Raw genomic sequence first — 25784 nt, 5'->3', positions numbered from 1 at the left:
CCATTTTGCTGGCTGTTGGAGTCAGGCAATGGAAGGAGGTGCACAGGAATGGAGACCATGCAGCTGTAAATCCCGTCAAGTATAATGATGTTTTTTTAAGCATATTTTCTTGATTTCCCTCCCAAGGGACCAAACCCAAAAGATGGTTTCATCTTTAGGTAACCCAGAAACAAAGTGTTTCCCAAACAACACTGCAGTCTGACAATGGTCATTATTACAAAAGAGCATTTTATTTCTGTTTTTTCTGGGTGTACTATATTGCAATGTAACACTATGCAGGTCTATTATGATATTACAATTCTTGCTACAGAATTAAGTTTGTCCATTTGGTCAAATTTCAAAGTTTTTTCTTGGCATTCCTGCAGGACTTGTCACCACTTAAGCACATGAATTACTGACGTGCCAGAAAAGTGATATAAGACTTGGAGCAGGCGTTTTCCAATCAGAATTTGCAAAAGTTGTTGGTCTGGCTGGATGCACGAGGTCAGCACAAATATCCATCCTAATTTTGACAAAGGGGGAGATGAACATCTCCAGATTTTGATCACAAAGATTTGCTTGTCAGGCTTAATGTGCTATGAAGGTTGTCTTCTTACTTCTGATGCAATCTTTGTCATCTCTAATTCTGTTACCAAGGAAGATTTTTATTATTTTTCAGCAATAATGAAAAAATGCCTTGCTTAAATTCTGGAACTGTCGTACTTGTTAGGCACCTGATTAATATAAGTAGTTATAGAAACTCTTTGTATATATACAAAGCGTGCTAAAGTATTGTCCACAAAATGTCCATCCACTTTAAGTCAAATACTATTGGTCACAGAAAAGTCTAGTATGAATCACATGTGAATATACATATGAGCAGTACATGATTCACTGAGTAAATATGGCACTTTTACATATTTTCCTGGATGTTATAGAGAATTAGGAAACAATCTTCCATCAGCTGACTCATTCCTAAGCTACTGTAATATGGGTTTGGAAAATACACCCCAGAATAGACAGTAAGAGGTTTAGAAAAGTCAACAGTGCAGCTACCTGAGTTTGTTTCATTATGAAATTAACAGTAATGTGGTATTATATCATCCACTGTGAGCCTGAGGGTTGTCTACTCACAAACACCAAGCTGCCCAACCCTGCTATACATAAAACAGCACAGTTCTCCAAGCACGTGGCTTGGCAAGATGATGAACTGACCTAGCATCTCCAAAGGGACTTGCACTGCCTTCTTCTTGTACAGATCCTAGCTGCAGAGTCCTGTCCCCTTGTTACTCCCATCCTAGTGTCCATCCAATCCTTTAGAGCTGATCCAGCAGAAAATTAGTCCTTTTAGACTGGCATAGTTTTCTGCTGGCTTAAAAGGTTGATTTATCCTGTAGAGCAACCAGACCAGCACCAGACCTGTAAAGGTACATGAGAAGCAGCTGGAACGTGTTGGCAGGAATAGGGAGCATGGGAGGAGGAGGAAGCTGCCCCTTTTTGGTGACAGTGAGCTGTCAGACTGAGGATGCTGCCTCAGCTCACCAAATCCTTGGAGAAGATACAGTTATTAGTGTGAAAGTGCTTAGACTGGTATAGTTTATTCCTAGCAAAGTGAATAAAGATATGCCAGCACAAGGCACTTTATACTCATGTAACTGTGTCCACATGAGGGGTTGCACTGGTATAAATATCATCAGTTACAAACAAACCCCCACATCCCCTAAGTGATGTATTTACAAAAATGGCATAGAACACGTCTCCAACCTTCAGTTATGAGGTGTGCACAACTTCCATTCAGAAACAAGACCACAAACTACACATGAAACAGTATTACACACAAAATAAATTAGGGGTTTAAAATGCTACATCTAGGAATATAAAGACTTTAAAAAAAAAAACTTCAAATGTAATCCCATATTTAAAATCTAAGTAAGAGAATTATACAGCTCCACCAGTTACCTGGACATTTCAAACAGTTTACATTCATCAGGGACAACAGCACTTTGGTTTACATAATTAGGTTAATATGACCAATGAAATGTTTCTCTTCCTCACATAACATCAAAGTGAAATACATTTAGAATATATATACTGCCAAGCTGTTCCAGTAAGTGCATTCCACACAAAAGTTAAGGGTAGGTCTTATGATAGCTACATCAAATACAGGTCTTATATAGAACTAAATCAAACCCCTTAAAAAAAGCTTGATTTGATTCCTTCATGCCTGACCCAGTTTTGATTAATCTGGATCCTCTCCAGAACACAGCCAAGCATAAAAAATAAGTCTGACCTGGTACTGTGGCAAGCTCACACACCAAACTGCACAGCACACCCTGGATTAATGAGGAAGTTCTCACTGCAGTTTGTCTCCCCACCTCTGTAAGTTATCTCTTAAACCAACTGCATGCTTTTGTACCAAGCTCAAGAACTCAGAGTAACTGTAGCTCAAGACACACAATGGCAGTTAGAAAACATGTAAGAGCAACCAATCTGACAACTGTCAAATATTTTACATAAATTTGAACAAACAGCAATTCAACCTCTGCAATTTATGAACATCATTGCCTTCTAGAGAAATAAGGACTTATTCCTAGATTTCTTGTGAAACATTTATCAAGTGCCTGCATCTGACTCAAATATGTGTTGTTGGATACAATGAAGAGATCTCCTCCCAGCAAAATATTTTACTACTTTTGATTAGCTTAAATTAGCTTGTGAGCAGCACATCCCTTTAAAACCTGACTGAAAGAAATCAAATGGCTGGATTAAATAAACAGCTGAACATGGCTTCAGAGGATAAAGTTCCCAACCTGATGCACAATCATTGGAGATTACATTACTGTAAAAAGCAAAATTCCAACCGTAGGATTTACAATTTAATTACCCTCTGGGAGATGAAAACATAGCCTTCATCTCTGTCCTTGATGATGAGACTTGTGAGAAATTAATGTATTAATTTGATCTCATTTTTGCAAATCTGCAAATGTTCCTGTGCTGAGCTTGGTTTTATGCTACCCAGGCTAAATCAAGGAGCATATTAGAGGCTATTTACTCATCAGAAGCTTTACAAACTAAGTATGATTGCACTTTTTCTGGATCCCATTCCTAGAAGGTGCAAAGCAATTCGGTGGGAAGTGGGCTGAGGGGGCAGAGGGCACTTTCTCTCTTGCAGCACTGGTGTTTAAGGGAGAATGGGGTTTTTCAAGATAGCATTTCATCTTGCTGAGTTGACATTTCCAATACAGTGAGTTCACTGCACCCCTTCCACTCAAGTCAGGAGGAAATGGGCAGCCACATCCCCTTGCACTGTTAGGAAAACCTTTAATATGAGTCACTTTGGTCCTGATTCCACTGTGAACTGTGACCTTACTCTTCCTGCAGCAGAGAGGAAATCACAGTGAGTGCCTCCTGCTCAGTGCACTGTGTGAACGGGCAGCCAGACTGAATGGCCAACAGGCCCTGAAGGAGTTCTGCATGCTCCCTCTCACCTGTTAAAATACATAAAGAACCTTTTCTACTTGCTTAGACCATCTGAGAAAACCCTGTTGTAAGTAAAAAGAGATTGTCAGCCTAGATTTGATCTTGTTAGATGTTGAACACCTTCTACTGCCACTGAAGAAAAGAGGAAACAAAGGCATTCAACACCTGCAGCACCACCTGTTGAAGACCATGTCCCAAGGGATTAACAATAACTGGGAAGACAATATAATTATCTATTACAAACTATGCAACCCAAAGCATACATCTTAAACACAGTTTCCCTGGTGGGATTAGGAAATGGAAAGAAAAACCAGCAGACAAAATCATTTACTTTTACCAGTAAAAATTAAGTTACAGATGCCCTTCTTCTCAGGACAAAACAAACTAAAAATATCTTAAAACAGTGAAAAAATATGAGAAAATTTTATTTAAAAATATATGTACTCCTTACTCCAAATTTGTTTGTACAGAAAGGATTTGAAAAAGAAAAAAATAACGACAAATTAAATGCATATTCAGAGTATGCATTCTCTAGACGTTTTTGGTAGAAGTGTTATTTCTGTAAAACTGAGCAAGAGGTTATTCAGCTTTCATTTGCTCCCTGACATCAGAAGGCAAAGTTTCAAACAAGTTGTCCTCTACAGTGAAACCAGTCCTCTTCAGAGCTCTACACTCACCGAGCTCAGGTGGAAGGATTTCAAAGTGATTGCCTTTAATATCCAAGTAGGAGAGCAATGTCAAATTACCAATTTTAGGTGAAAGGACTGACAAGTTATTTTTCCCAATTTTCAGAGTCTTAAGTTTTTTGCAAAAGTACAGTTCATCTGGTACACTCTCCACTTTGTTGCAAGTAATGGAAAAGTACTGTAAACTCTGAAGAACTCCTATTTCAGGTGGGATAAAGCGAATGTCATTGTAAGACAAATCCAAGTATCTGATTTTGTTGCATAGGAATAGGTGGGACGGAAGAACCTCTATTTTGTTATGGCTGAAGGAAAGCCGCTCTAGACTCGTGAGCTTCTTTATATGCTCTGGGATGTAGGTTATACTGTTGTACCACAGCTTGAGAATTGTCAGCTTTCGCAGATGTTGAAAACTTACGATTTCTTCAATGGATTTGAGGTTGTTTTCCTTTAGATCCAATTCCTGAAGACTGAGAAGGCTGAAGACTGCATGAGGTATGCGCTCTAAATCACAATGAACCAATTCCAGCTGTGTCAAGTTGACCATTTTCTTCAGGTTGTTGAGCATCACTAACTTAGTGCCATCATTATGGATACACAATTTCTGCAGGTGACTCGAAACATCAACTGCAGATTGTGGGATTTTGGACAAATTACTTTTTATGTGAAGAACTTTTAGGCTTTTTAGCTCCCGAAAAGACTCCAGTGTAATGTTTTTAGAAATATCATGACTTAGGGAACCAATTAAATAGAGCTCTTCCAAATTTCTGAGGCCATACATCCAATGTGGAAGCTCTCTGATGTCATCAAACTTGACGCTCAAGATCTTGAGATTCTCCTTCAGAAAAGCCAAGGCGGCACTGTGGATCTTCACAGAGCACTGGTGCAATGAGAGCTCCTGGAGATTGTCCAACTGTGCAATGGTTGCTGGTATCATTACATTATTAATTATTTCAAGTTTTAAAGACTGCAGCTCAGTAATTTCAAACACTGTGTCTGGTAGTCCAGAAAGCATGAAAAGCTGTAGCTCCAAATGGCTGTGGGAGTTTGTCTGCAGCCTCTGTCGCAGTTTGTCTGCAGTCCACTCGTTGTTCAGGTTCAGCTGTTTCAGCTTATTTTCACTGACTTCAGACAGGAAGACAGCAAAGCGCTTGGAGTAGAGAGGATCGTACTGATCGATCATATGAAGCATAAAAGCAAAGTCATTCTTGACATCTGGGATGTCATCGATTCCCGTCTCCTGCCGAACATACTCAAAGGAATATTCTTTCAGTGAACGGTAGAACAGCCAGTACAGTGTGTAAAGGCATGTCAGGCCATAGATGCTGACAAAGCACAGGTAGCAGTAAGAGAGTTTAGAGAACAGATGTGCCATGGTGTGATTACAGCAAAAGTTCTTGTATCCTGTCATGTCTTCAATATCAACGTTACAGACTACTGTAAAATTAACTTCTGAGACAAGTGCTGTGTTGTAAGCAATAATAATAAGGAACTTAATTACCTTAAGTACAGTCTGGCGAACGTACATGACATAGAGTATATCACCCTCCTCAACATGCAGTCTAAATTTCTTCACCTTTTCAAACAGTGCTTTGGCCTGTTCACCTTCTTTTTTATCTAATGCCCCAGGTGTTCCCTTATCCACAACTAACTTCTCAGGGATTGATTTTAAAGACTGTGTCTTCACCAAAGTGCCTTCAGTGCTTGGCTGAGTAGTATTAGACTTGTTGATGTTGTTCTTCCTATTATCCTTCTCTTCAGAGTCTTCCCCTGACACTTCAGATAAAGCTCTTGTTGTCCAGGGAGAATCAAAACATTTCCCAAGTATTGAAATGAAGTGTTCAATTTTGGAGCTTGATCCAGGGAATTTGAACCAAAAGTTGCTACACAGCATGAAGACCAGTGTGTGTATAAGGACAAGGTAAGGGAAGTACTTGGCATACCAGTGCAGAGCCCGTTCATAGCACACCTGATTTATAAAGCTGTACTGCTGAAGGTCCAAGTCAGTCTTGAGTCCTTTCATTTCAACTGTAGCTGGAGGGGTGGATGGCTTCAGTGGTGGAAGGGGGGTGGTATCTGGTATTGTGTTAAACACATTTGAACTATTAGATTGGTTCTGGCAAGGCTGGACACGCTTTGGAAGGCATATTATCTTGTCTTGCATGACCTGGAACACACAAAAAGATATCTTTTGAACTGATGTACAAACAATGGTGGCAGCACCAATGGGTAGCTGTCCTTGGAGTACCTCCAGCTGCCAGGCATTCCTCCACACAGCCTGCTACTTGTCCCTACAGGCTGCACTATTATTATTCTCAACAAGACACTTGTTCTGTATGCCAAGAACTAGGCCACCCCTTTCTATCTACAGCTAGCTTTCCATAATTTGAATAAGAGGGCATTGACACAATCCAGAAAAATGAGAAATGTGGGGAATGCTTCCAGAAAAGACCAGGGATCTCCTGCTCTGCTCTCCCCAGAGACAGACTGTTACTGCCAGGTATATTCACCCTGGCCACATGATGTTCAGAGATAGCTTAGGCTTGACAGCAGCACAACTGCATTCATGTGGCTATACTCCCACACTGTGATGCTTTATCACACCAAAAATGGCTGACAAAGGGCTAATGTGAGCCTATCTATGCAGGGACATTATTAATCTTCAGTCTTAATAAAGACAGATAAGGACAGTCCTTTGATGGCATTTGTGTGTGCATGGACATAAATTTTATTTAGTTTCTCACACACAGACATAGAGTCCTCATAGAATCATAAAATGATCTTGGTTGGAAGGGACCTTGAAGATCATCCACTATTTCAGGGATGAGGCATCCACAATTTCTCTGGGAACTTCAGCCTGTTTCACTGCCTCAACATCCTCACAGTGAAGATTCCTCCTAATAGCTAATCTGAACCTACCCTCTTTCAGCTAAAAGCCCTTACTCCTTGTCCCATCACTACATGCCTGTGTCCAAAGTGTCTGCTACTGTGATATACACCCTTAGTTACGTCCTGGATTTATGTATCTCACAGTAAGTTGGAATAAAAACAATTTGTCTATTATTTCAGTCTTTCCACACATTATTTTCCAGTGTGCTTTCTCCAATCAAGCAGGTAAACTTAAAACAGATAATATAACCGATTATTTACTTTGTGTGGTTAAGCAAACATCTACTAATGCAAAATTTAGCTCTATATAAAGAGATTTTTAAACATGAATGTTTTATCAACTGAAAATACTTGAGAATGGAGAATACAGGCAAAACTATAGTGGATTTCATGTGAAATCTGAGACATAGTAAATCTAAATCCTAGGCTATGTAAGTGAGCAAATTCCTCTGAAATAAGAGCTCTGATAATGTATCCCTTAGCAAATTCCTCTGAAATAAGAGCTCTGATAATGTATCCCTTTAGCTTCATTTCAAAGTTGTGCCAAGAAATGTGAGATCCATGTTTGAACTTGTACTGTAACTTTATATTTTTGTGGAGTCATCCCAAACAGTATTTTTCATTTCTTTTCTGTTTTTGGCTCTTCAGCAAAATGTAACTAACAGTGACTGACGGTAATGTCAATTGTTTATGTTTCAGCATCCTCAGAGACATTTTGGAATGGAAGAGACATAATATTAGCTGTGGGTGTTGTTAATAAAATCAGCACATTAATTTCAAATCTCTTAAAAGCATAATGACAGAAATAATATTAACATCTGCCAAATAAAGAAAAACAGGAATTACAAAATTCCATTTTTTAAACTTTCAAACAGCAAAATGGTAACAAAAAAGACCCGAAGTTGATAATCTGTTTTGTTATGCCAAACTGAGGTGGAAACAGTGATGCAGACACCAGCCAAACCAACAGCTCTTATCTTATTTGGCACAGTTCCATTGACTCTAGTGCAAGTCTGCTGATTCACAGCTGCTAAAAGTCTGGTCTGTGTTATTTGATGTTGCTACTTAAACAGCTTTAATCCTGGGACCAGCACATTTTTGCTTTGTTCACGGTGAGCCCAAGAGATAAAACAAGATGGGACAGCATCCTTCCTCATTTGTGGTGTTTTTTCAGCAGCCCCAAGAGCACCAGCCGTTCCTGTCCCTCTGATTTACCTGTAAGGTGCAGCCGAACACTCCGATCATCAGCATGGCCACCGAGAGATAGTCCGTGAACACATCCCACCAGGGCTTCAGCACCCGGAACGCCGGCTGCTGCTCCGAGAACTGCCGGAACTCGGTCACAGGAATCATCCTCCTGCAAAACAGCGAGGCCAGCTCAGTCTCCTGCAGCTCAGACCCCTCACCTTGTGCCAGCAAGTGAAAAACCTCCTCTCTAAATGAACTCCCAGACGTGGCATGGAAGTTCCCAGCTACTGACACCCCACCCCAGAAGAGGGATGCTCCTGCTGTCCCTACACAGCTCCTGGAAGGGAGGAAGAGAGAGCCTGCAATGCCATCCATGCAGGCAGGCAAATCCCTCTCTGTGTTGACTCCAGCCACCTCTGATAGGTCAGTACGGCCTTCTGCATCCTTGAAAATCAGCCCACTCTGTAGATAGAGATGTTCAGCATCACACACATTAGCCTTGATCTGGCTGAAGGTCTGGCTGAAATGCTTGTCCTGCATTCAAACTTCACGCACGTTTTTAGTTATCATGTTTCACTCATTTCCACTTTATTCATAGTGGTTTCAGGAATGCTTTGGAATATTTTTGTGCATACTCAATACAATTTTAAATCTATTATGTTTTGAATGCAAGTTCCTAAAGTGGTTTAGGTAACCAAAACTACAGCCAGATCAAGGGCTTTATCTTCACCTCAGAACTGTAGGCTGACATCATCATGTCCTCTGAAAAATCAGGTAACACATGAGCATGTACAGGCAAAGCAACTAATATTAAAGTCTACAGCATACTGTGTAACTAACCCTGAGATCAAACCGGGACTGAAACTCCTTAGTAAGTTACAGTGGAAAGATAAATTCAGATGGGAATGTAACAAAAATACTCCCAAGGGCAATTAACAAAATTTGTCCATTAACCAACATCATAAATGCTCATCACAATCAGTTCATATCACAGTAACACTGGAAGTCTATAATCCTGATTCAGCTGCACACTGGGACCCATTAATGTGGGTTTGGTGACATCCATTTCTGGGCAGGCTTAGTGATAAGCACACACTTGCTGAGAGGCTGCTCAGGAACTTAGGGGATTCAGTTCATTCAGAGCCAGGGAACAGGAAGGGAATGATTCAAGCCCTAATGGCTGCAATTCATTGCAAGTGTACAGCCATCCTAAGGATTAAGAACTGACCCCCACTAACTGGCCATGCACATGTGGAAAAGGGTGCTCACTTTGACACCTTCTCAGGGACTGCTCTGTCTCTGCCTGCCCATCTGATCCTCAGGAGGTACCACAGTCCCCAGAGGCATAACATGAAGTCTGTAAATGAACTTGTGGTAGTAGCCAGGCTGGGGCTTTGCAGCTGAGTAGCATAAAAAATTTTGTTTATTGCTCCCGTCTCCGCATGCAACCCTTCCATGTTGCTTTAAGCACTACTTGGCCAGACAGGAGAATCCTCTCTCAGCCTCCTGTCCTTCTGAAGTCTGTCCCCAGGATGCAGGTGACAATGCCAGATTAAACCTGCACACACCTCTTGCACAACTGGCAACCCCCAAGATGAAGGCAAGCTGTCCTCCATACCACTTTTAAATTAACAGACCACCAGTAAAAATGATGGCAATGCAAGTCTGACTTCACACAGCCAGGTCAGAGGCTTGGCAGCATCCTTGCCAACAGGCCTGAATTGCTGCAGTGCTGGAAGAGGAATGCAGCATTTGTTATCAAATGGCAGGCAGTCAGGAACTACAATTCTGCTTTTTGTGTGCTTGTCTTGCAAATGTTAGCACACATATCAGGGAAGATATACCTCTACAGCAGAGAAAAGCTGGAGTGGCTGCTGGGACAAACGCTTGTTGCCTTTCACTCGTATGTTATAAACAGAAAAAGGAAAAAGTGGATCTCATCTATTAGAAGTGGCCCATGTAGCTCTAAGTACATGCCCAGCACTCCTTCAGCTAAACCTCTGCTGGCAGCTCCCAGTGGCACCTGAGCTGAAGAACATCATACACAATCTGTCTTCCATTCTCACATGCATTTCACTACCATTGTTAAGAATTTCCCCTCTTTTTCATTTTCACATAAAATGCAGGTGACTAGTAAGCTTTCTCTTTTTTTTCCTTTCAATCAAGCACTGAAAAACTTAGAAAATTCTCAAAGGAATCCACTAATACAAATGTTAGCTAAGCAGTTGCCATGCAACAGTCCTGCTCAAAGTTTTGTAACACATATACTACTGTTGGCTCAGGTTTTGAGGCCAGCTGGCTGACTGAGTGGAATGCCATCAGTATACCCAAGAATACCTATCAACAGATTGCTTTAAAATCACCACATTTTCTTCCCACCCCTGCAATAATGGCTTAGGAGCTCTTTTTCACATTCTGATTGCACAGCCTCTAGAAATCCTGTTTGTAATGCTTTTTTTTCAAAATTATAAACAATCTGAGTGTCAGGTAAAGACAGAATTATGTTTCCTGCAGTGGAGATTCTTGACAAAACACCAGTGCTCACATGCACAGAAATGTGGGGAGACGCAGGAGTCGCTGGTTAGACGCCCAAGCAACTGTGGGTCTGAGCCATGGTGTTATCAAAGGTGGCAGCACTGAACCAGGGGCAGTGCCTGACAGCAGATGGGACTGCAAACTATCTTGCAAATTACTGTGCAGGGACAGCTTTCAGACCAAAAAATCCTTTGGCTGTTGTTTTTTATAGGTTTCACTGTGTATTTTTAGGGGTCTTTGTTGTATCATATATTTGCTTTATTTCTCCTAAGTGATGTGTGGGGAATTTAGATGAAGGCAGATAGGTTCTGATAGCACAAGCACATGCTGCCCCGATGCCTTGTTCCCTTCAGAGGCTGTTGTTTGCATAGCGTGACTCCTCATTAGCAGAGTGCACATTCTGTTACCCGATTAATGGGCCAAGCAGAGGCAGAGCTCACACAGAAAGCCCTCTGAGCCACCTCAGAAAACCCATCCCTAGGGGTGGAAACTTTGCTGTCCAGCACCAGACATCAAAACCTGTCTGCCACTAATGTTTTTCTATATTGCTAAAAAAAGAAAACAAACATTACTGAATGATGATAATAGTACTGCACATAAAATAACAGTAAAAAAACCAACAACATCTACTGACAGACGATATTTTTTAGCTTTGGGGAAAAAAGATATTTGCAGAAACTTTAAATGGCAATTGAATGTGACGAAGTAGGAAAACCATTTTCCAACACTCACTGGAAGAACCCAATGGCTTCTCCCCTTGCTGTATTAAGAATCAAGGAAAATGCTGGAAAGAACTGCAGAGCAGCCTATTCTAACCAGCACTGCTGACAACTGCATGCAGAAGAAAATGACACCAAGTCACTTTTCATTTGTCTCCCACTTCCCTCTAGCTTGTTTTCCCATTCTGGCTTCTCCAGGGATGGAAAGGACAACTATCAGCAGCAACTCAGACCTCAGAAAAGACACAGCAGGTCCCTCCGGCTCAGAGCAATCCTGAAAAATCCCTCCTGGCCATGTCCAAAGCCCAGCTCTTTCCCACTGCTACACCCAAAGGTGCACCACTGCCAGATTCCTTTATAATCGCACACAAACCAGATCTACACAAGATAAAAGGATTTAATCAATCATCAATTTGAACAAATCAAGGTATGCTAAGAAGTCACACGGCAGCCCAAGTCACAGCACACCATTTACCACAGGACACCATCTCTGGGACAGCACACCAAGCACTGCAGCTTCTTATCTCTCCTTGTAACACGGAGATAAAAGACAAGGAGTTCAACATTTCAGCTGGTTGAACGTTTCAGTCTAAGACTGCATTACTAATTTGCATTCACTCACATCCAACGTTATTAAATTGCACAGTACATTGTAGCCGAAATGTGGCATCTGACTTATAGTAACCTACTTTAGTAAATACTAGAGCTCTAAATATTGGAAATTATTTTCAATTAAAACCAGAACGTGTTCTTTTTTTTCTCTTGCATTTTAAATAATCCTCAGACCCTAAAGAAAATAAAATGGTACATGAGATAAATCATCTGCTATTCTACTACCAGAAGGAAATAAAAAAGGAACTTGGATTAAAAAACAGTTGTACTGGCTGTTAAGCAGTGTTGTAGAACAGAGCTGTGGGTTTGCCAGATTAAATTAAAAAAAAAAAAATTAAAAAAAAAGAAAAAAAAGTAACAAAAATCCCAAAAGAAACAAAAGAAAAAACCCCCACAAGAACACTGGAGGGGAGAGAAATCAGTAGTGATTCTTATTTTAAAATTTCTAAGAAATGTAGAAAATTTGGTGAGAGAAAATGAATATGTCATAATAAGATTAAATACTTGAGTCCAGGTACAAGTGTGATACCTACTCTATCAGAAAACCCAACTACAGGAATCAGCTAATGCATAGGAGATTGGGGGCGAGACACAACAAATTCATGCGACCTAAAAGAGCTAAGGAGAATAAATAGATCCAAGTCAGAGACAAAAGTATTGGAACCAAATTAGACTTAATAAATCAACAGATTGAATCAAAGGCTGATTGTGAAGCACTGCAGCGTGGAGCAAACCAGCCTCTCAGCAGTTGGTTTGTATCAGCAGGAATAAAGGAAAGCAGTGAGGACAGTTTGGAAGTAAGGATGGCTAAGGAGAAAGCCGAGGCACCGGGCAATCCACATGATGTCCGTGGCAGAATAAAAGGAAATCAGTGCACGAAGCCGCTGCCCACGGGGAGCTCACGGGGCGGCTCGGGCTCTGTGGGCCTGACTGCCACCAGCAGCCCAAGGGACCCCGGTGGCACGGCTCGCTGTCACAGCACGGCCGCAAAGCCCTGGGGACAAGCCCTGGCCTTGGCTTAGTGCTCCACAGCACTAAGGGAGCTGCTCGGCATGGCTTCGTGTCCACCGAGGGGCTGTGCCCTGCCTTGCAGCAGCACACAAGGGACCCAGTCAGAGCCAGGACACACCGTGCCGGATGGGCAAACACATGGGACATGGAAGTGGCATGCCCCGTCATTAAGCTGCATTCACCTTGTGTCTTGAGAGACTCTTCAAAAGCAAAGACATTGAAGTTCAGAAAACAGCCCCACTGGGACAACCCTGAACAAAGCTGCCTTTGGCTTGCAGCACCTTCCAGGCCCCAGCCCCAAGCTCTTGCTAGGTGACAGTTGCTATTTTTAAGCGGATTCTCACAGAGTCACTTCATTCATTTCATGGAGCGGTTTGGCAGCACCCTCAGGACAAGTCAAGGGTCACGCTCCTGGGGAGAGCTGCACCACCAGTGACACCAGTATGTGGCACCAGTACGTGCCATTCCCACTGCCCCACCCAGGCTCTCAAGGCACAGCCTGTAGAAACACGGCAATTAAGAGCAGCACAGTGAGCAAAACAAAGGGAATAACTGGGAGGCTCTGCTTTTATCTCACCCAGGCAAGTCTGACAACATGTGTTCCTCACTGAGGCAGAGCCCCAGCAGCTCCTGCCACCGCTCCCCATGACAAGCTGGCCCCCAGCCTGCCTGCACCGTGCTGTCAGAGCTGCCAGCTGCTCCGCACCCTTCCCTAGGCACTGCTCGGTGTCACCCTATGGGTGACAGACAGCAGCCACCCCACGCCCTGGCTATGGCCTCCCTGCCCAGCAAAGCCCAAGAGCCTGTCTCTGTGCCCTGCTGACCCTCGTGTGACAGAGAATGGAGTCACTGCCGCTTCATGTGCTCAGGCAGGAGAGCAGCACTTGCCAGAGCTGTGTTTGCCATGCTACAGGTGTTACTCACCAGAAGTCAAGCCCTTGGCTATTCTGTCCTTCCACTAGTGGTTACTCAATCACATCACGTGTTGAAGCAATCAGTGTCATCCATTGCTTGTTTTGGGAGAACAATCAAAGCTGTGCACCAGAACTGGGGCTCCTGGGTGTCAGACAGGCAACTATCATCCAGAAAGTGCTGGTTTGGCAAGGACAGTGTATGAATTATATACCAGAGAGAAAAAGGAGAAGGAACATAGCTGGAGGAGAAAGAAATAGTGATATTGGCAGCTGGGAAGCACAAAAAGTTGGTGGGATTTCTTAAGCTGACTAGAAAAGATGTCAGCCAGCAGACATTTAACCTAATTTCCCTGACATCCCATCAATCCTCCTCAGATGCAGGATCAGCATCACCATGTCCCAAGAGTGGCACAGAGTTCAATCAAACCCCAGGTGGCAGGGGAACAGCCCTGATCCCCACTAGGGAAGGAGCTTTCTTCTTGGCATGAGGAGCCTTGGGCTAGAGGCTGCAGGACCACAACTGCAGCCCAGCTGAGTATAACACAAGGGTCAAAGCTCAGACGCCCTCAAGAGCCAATTCAGACTGGCGCTGCTTGGTCTTTCCCATCAGAGATCTACTGAAAGGACAGAATGCTAGGCCAGTGCTGCTCTCCTGGCTGTTTTAAACACACTTCATATTAGGGTAAATTATGAGATGCCTTTTGGGAATAGCGCTGCAAGAAGGTCTCTGCGCTGGTTCCCATACATGATTTACTGCCTATCCATCTTCATTAAAGGAACAGAGCACAGCTCATATTTAACACAAAACAAACTTGTGACCTGGCAGCAGGGACTCAGCAGAGCCCAAGGGCTGCGGGTCACGTGTGCAGGGGCTGCACACCAGAGGGTTTTTACACAGGACTAGGCATTGCACACTCCAAACCCCACCATCCTTCATTGTAAACATTTGTTACTCTGCACAAATATCATAAAGCCACTTTTCAAGTGTTTTGTGCTGTTTGGCCTCAGCTGCCATGGACCAGGAGGTGAAGTTAAGCTGGAGTGCTTCTCAGCACAGGGTCTGAGACTGCACTGAGAAGCAGAATTTTGCATTCATATTTTACCTGCTTTGGAACTGCACACTGAGACAGTTAAATAAGCATGAGTAGGGGAATTCTGCAGTCAGGTTGATGGTGATGTATTCTCAAAGAGCATATTTAAACAAAATCACTGGTCTGTGCAGAGCCCCAGGGCTTAGGGCAACAGTCTCCTCTAGACAACTGACAGACATAGCCTGGCATCAAAATGGCTTGCTGCTACCATCAGTCATATATTCTGTCGAATAAAACTTTGCTAAATTTGTATTTTTAGGTGGGACTGGGTGTCCAAAACAACCATAAGGAAAAACCTGTGTAATTTAACACAAAATTTGAAAAAATATCTAGCCATCAATTGTTCAAACCATTCTAGAAACAAACTTAGGAAAACAAATTGGATGTGAACCCTACAAAAATTGTGATCTTTTTATTTAATACTTTTCAAATCACCCATGCCCCAAAATTTGACCTGCTTGTTGGGAACACAGTTTTACTGCAGTGTGAACAGCTGCCTACAGCTGGCTCATTTATAAACCTTTGGAAACCGTGGATTTGTGTACTTTGATGTTAGCAGATGAACACTTCAGTTTTAAGCATGTGCCCAGAAACCCCTCACAGCTCCTGGCACTGCCTGTGCTGGCACCATGGATGACAGATCATGGACCTGCTTCATTTCATCACCTAACCAGGAGAGGACTAAAAGTAGATGCAGGGACAACACACCAAGCCAGGGAAACTAAGATTAGAGTAAGGGGGAAATATGATGATAAGGACTGAAATTAGTAACTCCTAATTCCCAAGAGGTTTATGCTCCATTCTTATCTGTGTATTCTCACACACATTGTACATGCAGTGAAATAATGTCTGAACGACCCTGACATTCGGTTTTGGTAATTATTTTGCTTCATGTTTGCACTAACCAAAATAGCCAGCATTTTGGTAAGTGTAGGTCCTTGGTCAGTTCCCCTGTAACATACAATAAAACCTCTACTACTGACTTCTTGTATTTGCAGCATTTCAGAAGACCAGTTTCCTTGCTAGGTTTTATTGCCATTGGTGTTTCCTGTAATATAAAATTAAATTTAAAAAATAATTTTAAAAAGGCATAAACCTTTTGGCTGGAAAAACTACTTTGAACACTGGCTTGTGTTGCCAGTGTTTGAAACATGATGGCTCCCTTTTTGTTCCGCTGACTGCAACGCAGATTGTCATAGGAAGAAATACCATCACTCTGAAGTAAGAAGTACAAACAAATGATGCAGTTTCTTAAACATAAATCCCATGTAAAGGAACTGGAAAGACATTAAAAACAAACCACTTGCATCCAAACAGTTATTTTTAACAGTCCATGAGTTTACTGTATTTTCAAACAAATTCATGTCCTTGTGGCTGAAGCTGGTGAGGAAATGTGACCTGGAGGAACAACAGAGTGAGTCAGGAGTTCCCACTGGGACATGGACATGTACAGCCTGTGCATGCCACATCAACCCCCCATGCCACCACTTCTCTAGCTGTAAAACAGAAAGGTATCCACTTTCTTTAGTACCTTTGGTGGGAAATATGAATGAATAGTACTACAAAATCATAACATAGCTTTTTTCCAGTTTTCTGCAATGCCTCAATCCAAACTGATAGCATGTCAGAACTCCCCTAAAAAGCCACTGAAGCGAATTTGATTTCTTACTACATGTTACTATTACACATTATACACTACCAAAATTAAAGGTTACAGTTGGTATTAGTTTATCAATCTGGAGAACAGACAAAATACAATTAGCTCACAGAAGACATTATTCCAGTACCCATAGTTTGGCAGTTCTACAAAACATGTGTGTCCCTCTGTGTCACAGCTGTTCAGAGTAGGGAAAGGGTGTCATTTTCAGATGCACTGACTGGGACAGCTACGCTGTGCCACCTGAACTGCAGCAAGGTCCCAACCAACAGCTGGAAAGCTGTATTCCATTATGTCAGCTGCCAGAACCGAGCTTCCCCAGAGCTGCAGCTCCACAGGACCACAACCATGGGCAAGACGCCAACAGGGGATTCAGCGCTGGACAGAACTGGAAAGGGTGTAACTTCCAGAAACATGCTGAATATCTAGCCCACTCCTTTCCCTCCAAGTTCCTGAGGCCCCTGCTGCAAGCACCCAGTTAGGTTTCAGCTGCCCACCTGCCTCACAGCCAGGAGAGAGCGTGGGGGGCATTCAGAGGCAGCAGCGAATGCCCCTGCTCTGCTCTTGGTACCATCTGCTGTGGCAGTGGAAGCTCAAAGACCCGAACCCAGAACTCAGAGGAGACACAAGGGTTGTAAAGAGAAGACATAAAGGACATAAAGAGGAAGCAACTTTAATAAACTACATTTCAAAATATATGTTGCAATTTCCACCTACATATACAGTAAGCGCTGCTTTGGCAATGAATCCCAGACAATAACCTTGTTGTTAGTTCCAACTGAGTCATAGCACTTTTTCATGTATTACACACCAAAAAGACTTCCTATTGTCAGCAGCTCTTTGACTAAAGACAAAAAAATGTTCAGTGCAAGATTCTGCCAGATAAAGTCTCAGTGAAATCATTAGGAGTTCTTTCCATACCAAGCAGTGGTCTGTGTGGAGCCTTGGCTTTGCTGAGCTATTTCTCCAAATCTAAAGAGAAGTACACTCCACGCATTTCCATGTCAAAGACTACTTCAAAGGCAATACTTACCATTTTTCAGCTCTGGGAGTAACATTCTTTGTTTATCAGGGCTATCACTCAAGATGCCTGCCCTCTTTCCAGAGCTGCAAAATGGTTTTAATGTGAGTAAAAGCCTTTAACAGCAAACCAAAGCACCAAGCAAGTGACAATCCAGTAAGTGATATTTTAGTACTCCTGAAATAATCTAAACAATTGAGAAAATAAAATCACATCAAGTTGTAATCAAAGTTATACCATGTTTTCCACAAACACTATCTAACATACTCAGATAATGAAGACAGAAACAATGCTGTTATAATGTCTCAGAACAGACAATATTACACAAATCAGTGCCATTCATCATCATAGAAATAGGTGCCTGAGGCTAATACAAGTGCTCATATTTAAAAATGTTCAGCTGATATAATTAAAAATTAATTCCTAATTGGGATAGGAAGCACAAAAGGTCCATTCTAGTCTTAAGCAGCTCAATCATCTGACAAGTTAGATAAAAACATTTTATGCAGTGACTGAGCCAAAAACATTAAAGAATTTCTGTTTTCATGATTTGGGAGACGTTTTCATATAAATAATCTTTTTTGCTCCTACTTACATGCAACACAAAAGAACTTTCTAAAACTTCACGATAGTCTCATAAAACATGGATCCCAAAACACCTTGATAAACATACAGGCATTCTCAGCCTGAAGCAGTTGGTAGATTTTCTTCCCCCAAATCATCCTTTGTTACAAAAATCCCTGACAGTAAATGGATGGTCTCATCCATACCCCTGAAAGAATAAGAAAGACTAAAATAGATAAAGCACGTAAATTGCATGTGATCTACATACACTCACAGAGATACACAGATACACTAGTAACTACAGAATCAGAATTGGTATTCACACAGGATGACTTTTAAAGATCAGGAACTGGAAAACCAACTACCTTCTCTACTGGACCTTCTCAGGACAGTGTCCATCCATAGACCACCAAAGAGGGATTAGCTGTAACCTCATTCCACCAAAAAGTCTGTTGCTGCATAAAACATTAAAAAAATGTAGTTTCTATCAAGCATAAACTGTAAGATAAAAGCAGTTGCTGGGGGGGATTCTGACAACACTATAGCAGGTGTGCAAGTATTTGAAATTATGTCATCATGGTTAAATGACTGCAAAGAGAAAATACTCTTTTTAGTCACGTTACACTCAAAAAGGGGCTTTTCCAAGAATACTGTCTGTGAACACTGGTGAAAACTACCTACCCCTGAGACAGCTCATCAAACATTCACATCAACTGGCAAATGTGATCTATAATGGTCCTTGCACAGAGCAGCAAACCCTCTGACAGCAACCTGCAGTTCTCAGCTGTTGCATTCTGCTGCAAACTGCATGTGTGTCAGGCTCTTACACTGCTGCATGCACAGGGCAGGGCTGGACCTGTGCTCTGCTTCACCATATGCTCCAGAGCAAGCAATTAGCCCACACTCCCACCTTCCTTTCAGTGATAAGTAAATAAATTGGAAATGCTCTCAGCATGTTGGCAGTCTTATTGCTGGGTTGTTGAATTCAGGAATTTGGGTTCTTTCATCAAAAAAAAGTCACTATGTACTATTGCCACTGAAGGGAGATGTGAGCTAGCATCTCCATTTTCAGCAGATGGCAGGTCAACCCAGGATTAGAAGTTGGTATAAAAGGCTGTATTCTGCTCACCTGGAAGTCAATGGAAAAGCTAAAGTTTGCTTTGACAGAGAGAAATGGATTTTTAATACTATGGTACAGAACCAAATGTTTTTACATGTTCTGGTTCAAATTCAGTGGAACTTTATACGCTCGTCTAACAGTGGCATTAGCAACTTGCCCTGGAGAACGGTGCCATGCTGTACTGCAGGGGAGGCCTTCGTTTTACTTTAAAACCAAGAAAGCACATGCACTGCAAGGCAGGATTCACCCAAACAAGTGGGAAATGTGCAAAACACATGCGTGGCATTATCCTACCTTTTAAAAATCTGACCAGATCAAACACCAGATTGTAAATCAGTCCTTCAAGGGAGAAGGAGACTGTACAGAAACTCTATACTGAAAAAATTCTGAATAAACCCTCATCTTGGTCCAAACCTATGACTCTCTGAATGACACAGTTGTAAAGTTTATGCTGTGTTTGATTAACTGCATGTGCCAGGCACTAAAATGTAAGATGAATACAGTGACAGAAAGTTCATCTAGGGTCTGACAGGCTGAAAGACAGCTCTAACACACTTTGCCTGCCTGGGGATGGGAAAGCAGAAGGGCCTGCCCTGTGTTATGAATGAAAGCAATGGAACAACTGACATAATCACACCTGGCCAAGAGGCTGAATCAAACCTAGTATCTTCCTAACCAGAAAGAGGTCCTAGAAACACAAACCCAACAAAAGTCACTGCACTGTAACTTAAATCTGCAACAGAGCTTTGTTGCACAAAATCCATGGGTGAACAGCTCAAGGATGAAGAAGAGAGTAGAGTTTCCATTATATCGAGCATGTGAAATCCAACACTTGTTAACAGTCCTTTGACAAATCATTTTAGAAGGAGAATGGCTTCTTTGACTTATTAAGAAAGGGTTTAAAGTATTTAGAAGGTTTGTTTTTCCTGAGGTCAAGTGTTTCATTTTCAGTGTGTTCTTTATTATATAGCCAGCCCTCCCCTGCCCTTCACAACTCTGACAATGGGGACAGCATCTTTCTACCAGGTTTCCTTAAAGAGGAAAAAAATATAAAATTAAACTCTAGCTCCTGTTACTGTGAATTGTTTGGATGGTAATAGAGTTGTTGTTTTTTTTTTTTAACTTCCCACAGCTCTCAAAAAGCCTGGGGTTGGGAAGTGCCTTTCTGGCGGTGAATATGGCCCACTTCAAGCAGCTGGGAGTGAGGTCAATGGACAATCAGGGGAACTGCTCCTCCCAGCACTCTGACCCAGTCCATTATTCTGGGTGTCACTGCGCTGTCCCTCCGGCACTGAGGCCACCTGAGCATTGTTCAAGGCTCCGGCCGGCCCAGCCCGGATGCTGCCCCCCTCCCCGGTCAGGGCTCCTTGTTGTGGGCCTCAAAAGCCAGATACCGAGGTGGGATGAGGCTGCCTCAGGAAATCAACTTCAACTGCTACAGGAACTGACTGCAAGATAGCTCAAAGCACTGAGTGAGCACTTGTAAGGAGAATTTAGCAGTCTCTGATTTCATTTTTCACTGAAATCCACCACTAGCCTTTTCCAATACTGGGGAATACCAAGTAAATAGATTTTTAGGCTTTCCATCAGAAAGTTTATTTCTAAAACTGCTTACTTGAGTAAATAATAACAAATAAAACACACAGAATGTTATACTATGGCAAAGCCTCTAGCAGGGCCTGTCAGCATTCAGACTGGAAGAAAACAGCAGCACGGATGCCACAAATTTAGCAAACTCAGAAAGTAACTGGAAAAGGAAATGATTCAGAAACCACAGGTGCTCAGCACCAGGCTGCTGTGCCTTGCTGGCAGCCCTGGGACACAGGCACTTGTGAGACAGCAGGAATACAAGGCCAGGTTAAAATTAGGGATCATCTCAGAACTGTGCTCAGCCCAGCTCTCCAGGCTGATCTGCACAATAGGAGCAAACAGGTTTTTCCAGAAGAAGACAGAGCCCAGGGGAGTGCTACCCTCTTGACTGCTTTCATCATACCAAAAAGAAAAGTAAAAGCAGGTCTAATACACCCGAAGGCAGGAGCGGGGGCGTGACGGGTAGGGAGAAGGCAAGATGTATAATTGGTTGAACTGGAAAAGGAGATTTTTAAATTATTATTTATTTCCACTGTTGTCACGTTTTTCTCCACTACGTTGCAAAGCACTTTTCTGCCTGTACAATCTTCTAGAGCATCATTCAAACCAACAGTGCTTTATGGGAGTGAACTTTACATGGTTGTCTTTAAACAGTGGTGCTAATAATACTGAATCTCTCGTCACAGGAAGTACTAACTCCAAAAGTAAAAAAAAAAAAAAAAAAAGAAATTATTAAAAAGCCAAACCATAACTGACATACTTATCTGAGCAATAAAAGTCCTTACTTTTACACACTTCAACCCTCATGAAATTCTGGTAGGATACATTCAGCGGTCTTTCATAAGCGTCTCATTTTGCTTGGTCAACTCTTTCTAATGAACTGGACTAACTGCACTTGGTGAATAATCGGCAGACCTGCCCATCATCCTGCGACAAGGCAGAGCTGGTTTTAAACCGATATAAAATCGGGATTTTTTTTTTTTTAATCTCTTCAAAAACCGAGATACCGACGCCGGAGCAGCCCCGGGGAAGGCACCGCCGGGCGCGGTGGCAGCGCGGCTGGACCGCCGCCTCCCAGTCCTGCTCGCATCCTCCCCCTAATGCGGGCTGGTCTGGGGCTTACTACCGGGGAAAATAAGGCCATGGGCTTTCCCCAAGCCCTTTTCCCCTTTCCCAAGCCGCCCGTCTCCACGGCGACTGTTTCCCACCATTGCCCCCTCGGCGGCCCCGCTCCCGGGAAGCCCCGCTTGGCTCCGGGCCGCCGCCGTGCCGGGAACCCCGGGGCTGCCCCGCCCGGCAGGGGATGCGGTGCGATGGACGGGGCGTGGGGGCTGCCGCGGCGGCTTCGCGGCGCTCCTCCGCGGGAGAGGAGCCGGCGACGATCCCAGATAAAGTTTGGCTCCTCCGGCACTGCCCAGGTTGGGAAGCGGCACCTCGGGTGCCGCCGGCGGGCAAAGGGAAGCCCCAGCGGCCGCGGGCCGGGCCGGGCCCCGTCTCTTCTCCCCGCGGGGGCGCAGCGCCGGGCCCAGCGGGGCGGCTCCGTTCCCGCGCGGCCCCCGGGGCCCCCTCCCCGTGGCGATGCCCCGTCCCCGGCGCGGGCAGCGGAGCGCCGCGGGAGAGGCAGCCGGGCGCGGCAGCGCTTACCTGGTGCTCGGCCGGGCGTGCGGCTCGGGGTCACGGGCGGCAGCGGCCGGGCGGCACCGCGAACATCCCGCGGCGCGGTGCGGGGCTCAGTGCGGCGGGCAGGGCCGGGCCGGGAGGCCGCGCTCCGCCCGCTGCCGCGGAGCCGCCGGTAACGGTACCCGGGAGCCGCGACCTCCGGGCGAGCCCGCGGCATCCCCGGCCGGAGGAGCGGCGAGGCGGGGGCTGCAGGAGCAGCCGCGGCACGGACGGGCCGGGCTGGGGCTGGGGCTGCTGCACGGCCCGCACGGAGCGCGGTCGGTGCCGTGGGAAGCAGCGGCGGGAGCCGCGAGTCCCCGTCCCCTCGCGGGCGGCGGCTTCGCGCCGCGTCGGGAGAATGACAGCACAAATTGTGATGGAAAGATCTGGACCTCAGCACGCAGGGCCGTGGAACGACTATAAAGAGAGCAGGCTGTAAAGCGCCTGGGACTGCATTAACAATGGAAAAGTGTCTCAGAGAGTGACAATTGGAAACACAAACTTCTGGCCCAGCAATTCAAAAAGCACAGTCTGAAAACTGCTGCTGAAAGAAACCACATGTTTAAAGGGACTTTGCTCTAACATTTCCAGAAAGATTTACGTCTCTGGCAGAGCAAAGAGGCAGGACAAATTGTGCATCAGAGGGAAGTACTTGCCCTCCAATAACTTGCCCCTAACCTTAGGGGTAGTGTGTGTATCCCCCTAGGGACACTACAAATATGTAAACAAGGAAATACAAATATATAAGCCCACTGGGGAGGAGTTAATGAAAACAAACACAACATGATGCCTCACAGCTGTTTTGCTGCAAAAATATTAACTACATTAGGATGTGAACCAAAGGTCTGCCAGGGATAGCTGTGGAGAATTCTGACTTCGTGTACTTTGTGACCGTCTGCTACAGGGACTGCTGAGGGCAGACTCAGGTTCCTCATTTGGGAATCATGGATGTGATTTATAGCTGTGGGAGTTCAGTTCATCATTTGCCTGAAGTGTTTGCTTAAGTGCTTGGTTGTGCAGAGCTGCTTTTCTCAGCTGAAACCTCAAGGCTTTCTAAGGCACCTCAAGAAATCAGGGTCTGAGTCTGACAGCAGCTGGAAGAGGATGTCAGCACAGCTCCCTCACAGTCCTTCAAAGCTGCCAGCCTAAAATATTTCAGCATTATTGCGCCATTACATAATTTTAAGTGTTCCCCCCATTCTTTGTGGGATATGGATAAGAAATAAAACAGGACAAATTAGCAAGATTTCCACACTGCCAAAAGCACTGGGTTTCTTTTTCTGAGCTGAAGAAATAGTTATGGTGACTGCTGTGTTCATTTTATTGGTTTCTTTCCATTACTCTTAACTCCTGGCAGTAGTTTAGAGAATCCCTCCCTGTCCTGGATGGTTTCTTCTTTCAAACATTTGGAGGCAGTTGTTCCGTTCACCCTTTCATCATCGCTTAGCTCATTTAATCTTTCCTCATAAGTCAGTCCCTCCTGTTACTTAATTGTGGTGCTGCTTTTCCCTGAACTCCCTCTTAGTTGCTCGTTTATTTTACGGTGACATGGTGGCCAGTAATCCTGCCATTGTTAACGTTTCCTGTTGTGGACTTTTGGGTTATTTTTGTTCAGAGTTACTGCATTACTTGGAGGACTGAGCTAAGCTTCCCCTGTGAAGAATAATTACAGGCAAGGTCATTGATACTGCAGTAGAAAACATGGTCCATGGATAAATATAGCTGCTGAGTTTGGGGATGGAGGCTTACTGCAGTTCTGGTGGAAGAAGGCCCAAAAATACATGTTTGATAGTAAACACACAACTGGGGCTCCAAATACCTTTGCTCTAGTGGAAAAAATTTGCTGCCTGCAGAAAACTATAATTCATTTGCAAATTCCTGCATTATTTTAAGACCATCTAGGCCGGTGAAATCTGAAGTAACTTTGGAGTATTTCTTTTATTAAAATGGTAGGCAACAGTAACTGGATTCAACCATCTGTATGAGTGCAAGGTTTTGACATGCTTTGATTTCACTGTTGCCTCTTTTTCATTGACTCCGAGGAATGCGGGACAGATCACATAAGAAATGTCATTATTCCAAACTTAGTACATTTGCCTTTTACTGACAATTGGCTTATTCTGTCATTCATAACTTACAGATTCTCCAAGTGTCATTGCTGCTACTGAGTGCTACCTTGCAGTACTTACACTGTGACAGAACCAGGCATAGGGTTTGATTTTCACCCGAGTTAAAACTATCACAGACCAGCCTCCAAAGTCAGCTGAACAATGTAAGCATGCCAATGCTTACATTGCAGTTATCCTCTGTTCATGGAGCCATGGGCTGATTCTCACGTGGGATCCAGGTTCAGGATGCCTAATCCTGAAGTTCTTTCTCGGGACCAACTGCCAGGTACAGTTCCCATCTTCTACTGATTCCTGCTCAGAGTTCTGGGCTTTTTTTCCCTCTCCAATCCCTTCATGATTTGAGGATGCACCCTGAGAAAAACACAAAGCCATCCCATACACTGAAGTCTGGGGTCCCAAGAGCCACACTGAAGCTGGGTCTGAGGGAATAGTGCTGCAGAAAGCTTGACAGACCACTTACCCACAGCTTCAGGAGAGATCAGGGTAAGAAAACCCTTTGGGGTTTGAGTGCCACAGCTCTGTCTGTACTTGGAAGCACACCCACAATGAAAATGCTTTTCATCAGTCATCTCTCCAACAACTGTTGAAAACAGCATAATCTGCTAACACAGAAAAGCTAAATTGCTTTCAGACGAAGCAGTGAAAAAGCACTTCTGTGATTTGATTCAGCTCAAATCCAAAATGCATGATTTGACAGCTCTAGTGTTTCTTAGCTGCTTGAAGTTTCTGTCAGAATTTCTTTTCCCTAGTTTGTTTTTCCTCTAGTTTCACATTTTAACCCTTCTCCCCCCAGATTAGTGCTTTTGAAATATTAAGTGCACCAGATGTTTAAAGAATAGCAGTGCACTGGGAATACAGACTTCTAAAATAAATTGCATGGATACTATGGGCTGAGTCTGGTGGGAAGCTGAAGCAAAGCTTCAGAGCATGATGAAGAATACAG

General features: G+C 43.7%; 1 protein-coding gene across 1 annotated transcript; it reads right to left on the bottom strand.

Moving 5' to 3' along the window:
• Positions 1–208: 208 nt before the first annotated feature.
• LRRC8C (leucine rich repeat containing 8 VRAC subunit C) lies at positions 209–24067 on the bottom strand. The gene is made up of 3 exons (XM_041421521.1): positions 22698–24067; positions 8247–8388; positions 209–6309 (listed from the first exon to the last, which is right to left on the bottom strand). Exons 2-3 carry the CDS (start codon positions 8382–8384, stop codon positions 4039–4041), a joined length of 2409 nt encoding a protein of 802 aa, XP_041277455.1. The 5' UTR covers positions 8385–8388; positions 22698–24067; the 3' UTR covers positions 209–4038.
• Positions 24068–25784: the final 1717 nt, after the last annotated feature.

Source organism: Onychostruthus taczanowskii, unplaced genomic scaffold (assembly GCF_017590055.1).
Source record: "Onychostruthus taczanowskii isolate IOZ18803 unplaced genomic scaffold, ASM1759005v1 scaffold7, whole genome shotgun sequence".
NCBI classification, from domain to species: domain Eukaryota; kingdom Metazoa; phylum Chordata; class Aves; order Passeriformes; family Passeridae; genus Onychostruthus; species Onychostruthus taczanowskii.
This window is presented reverse-complemented; position numbering and strand designations above follow the sequence as displayed.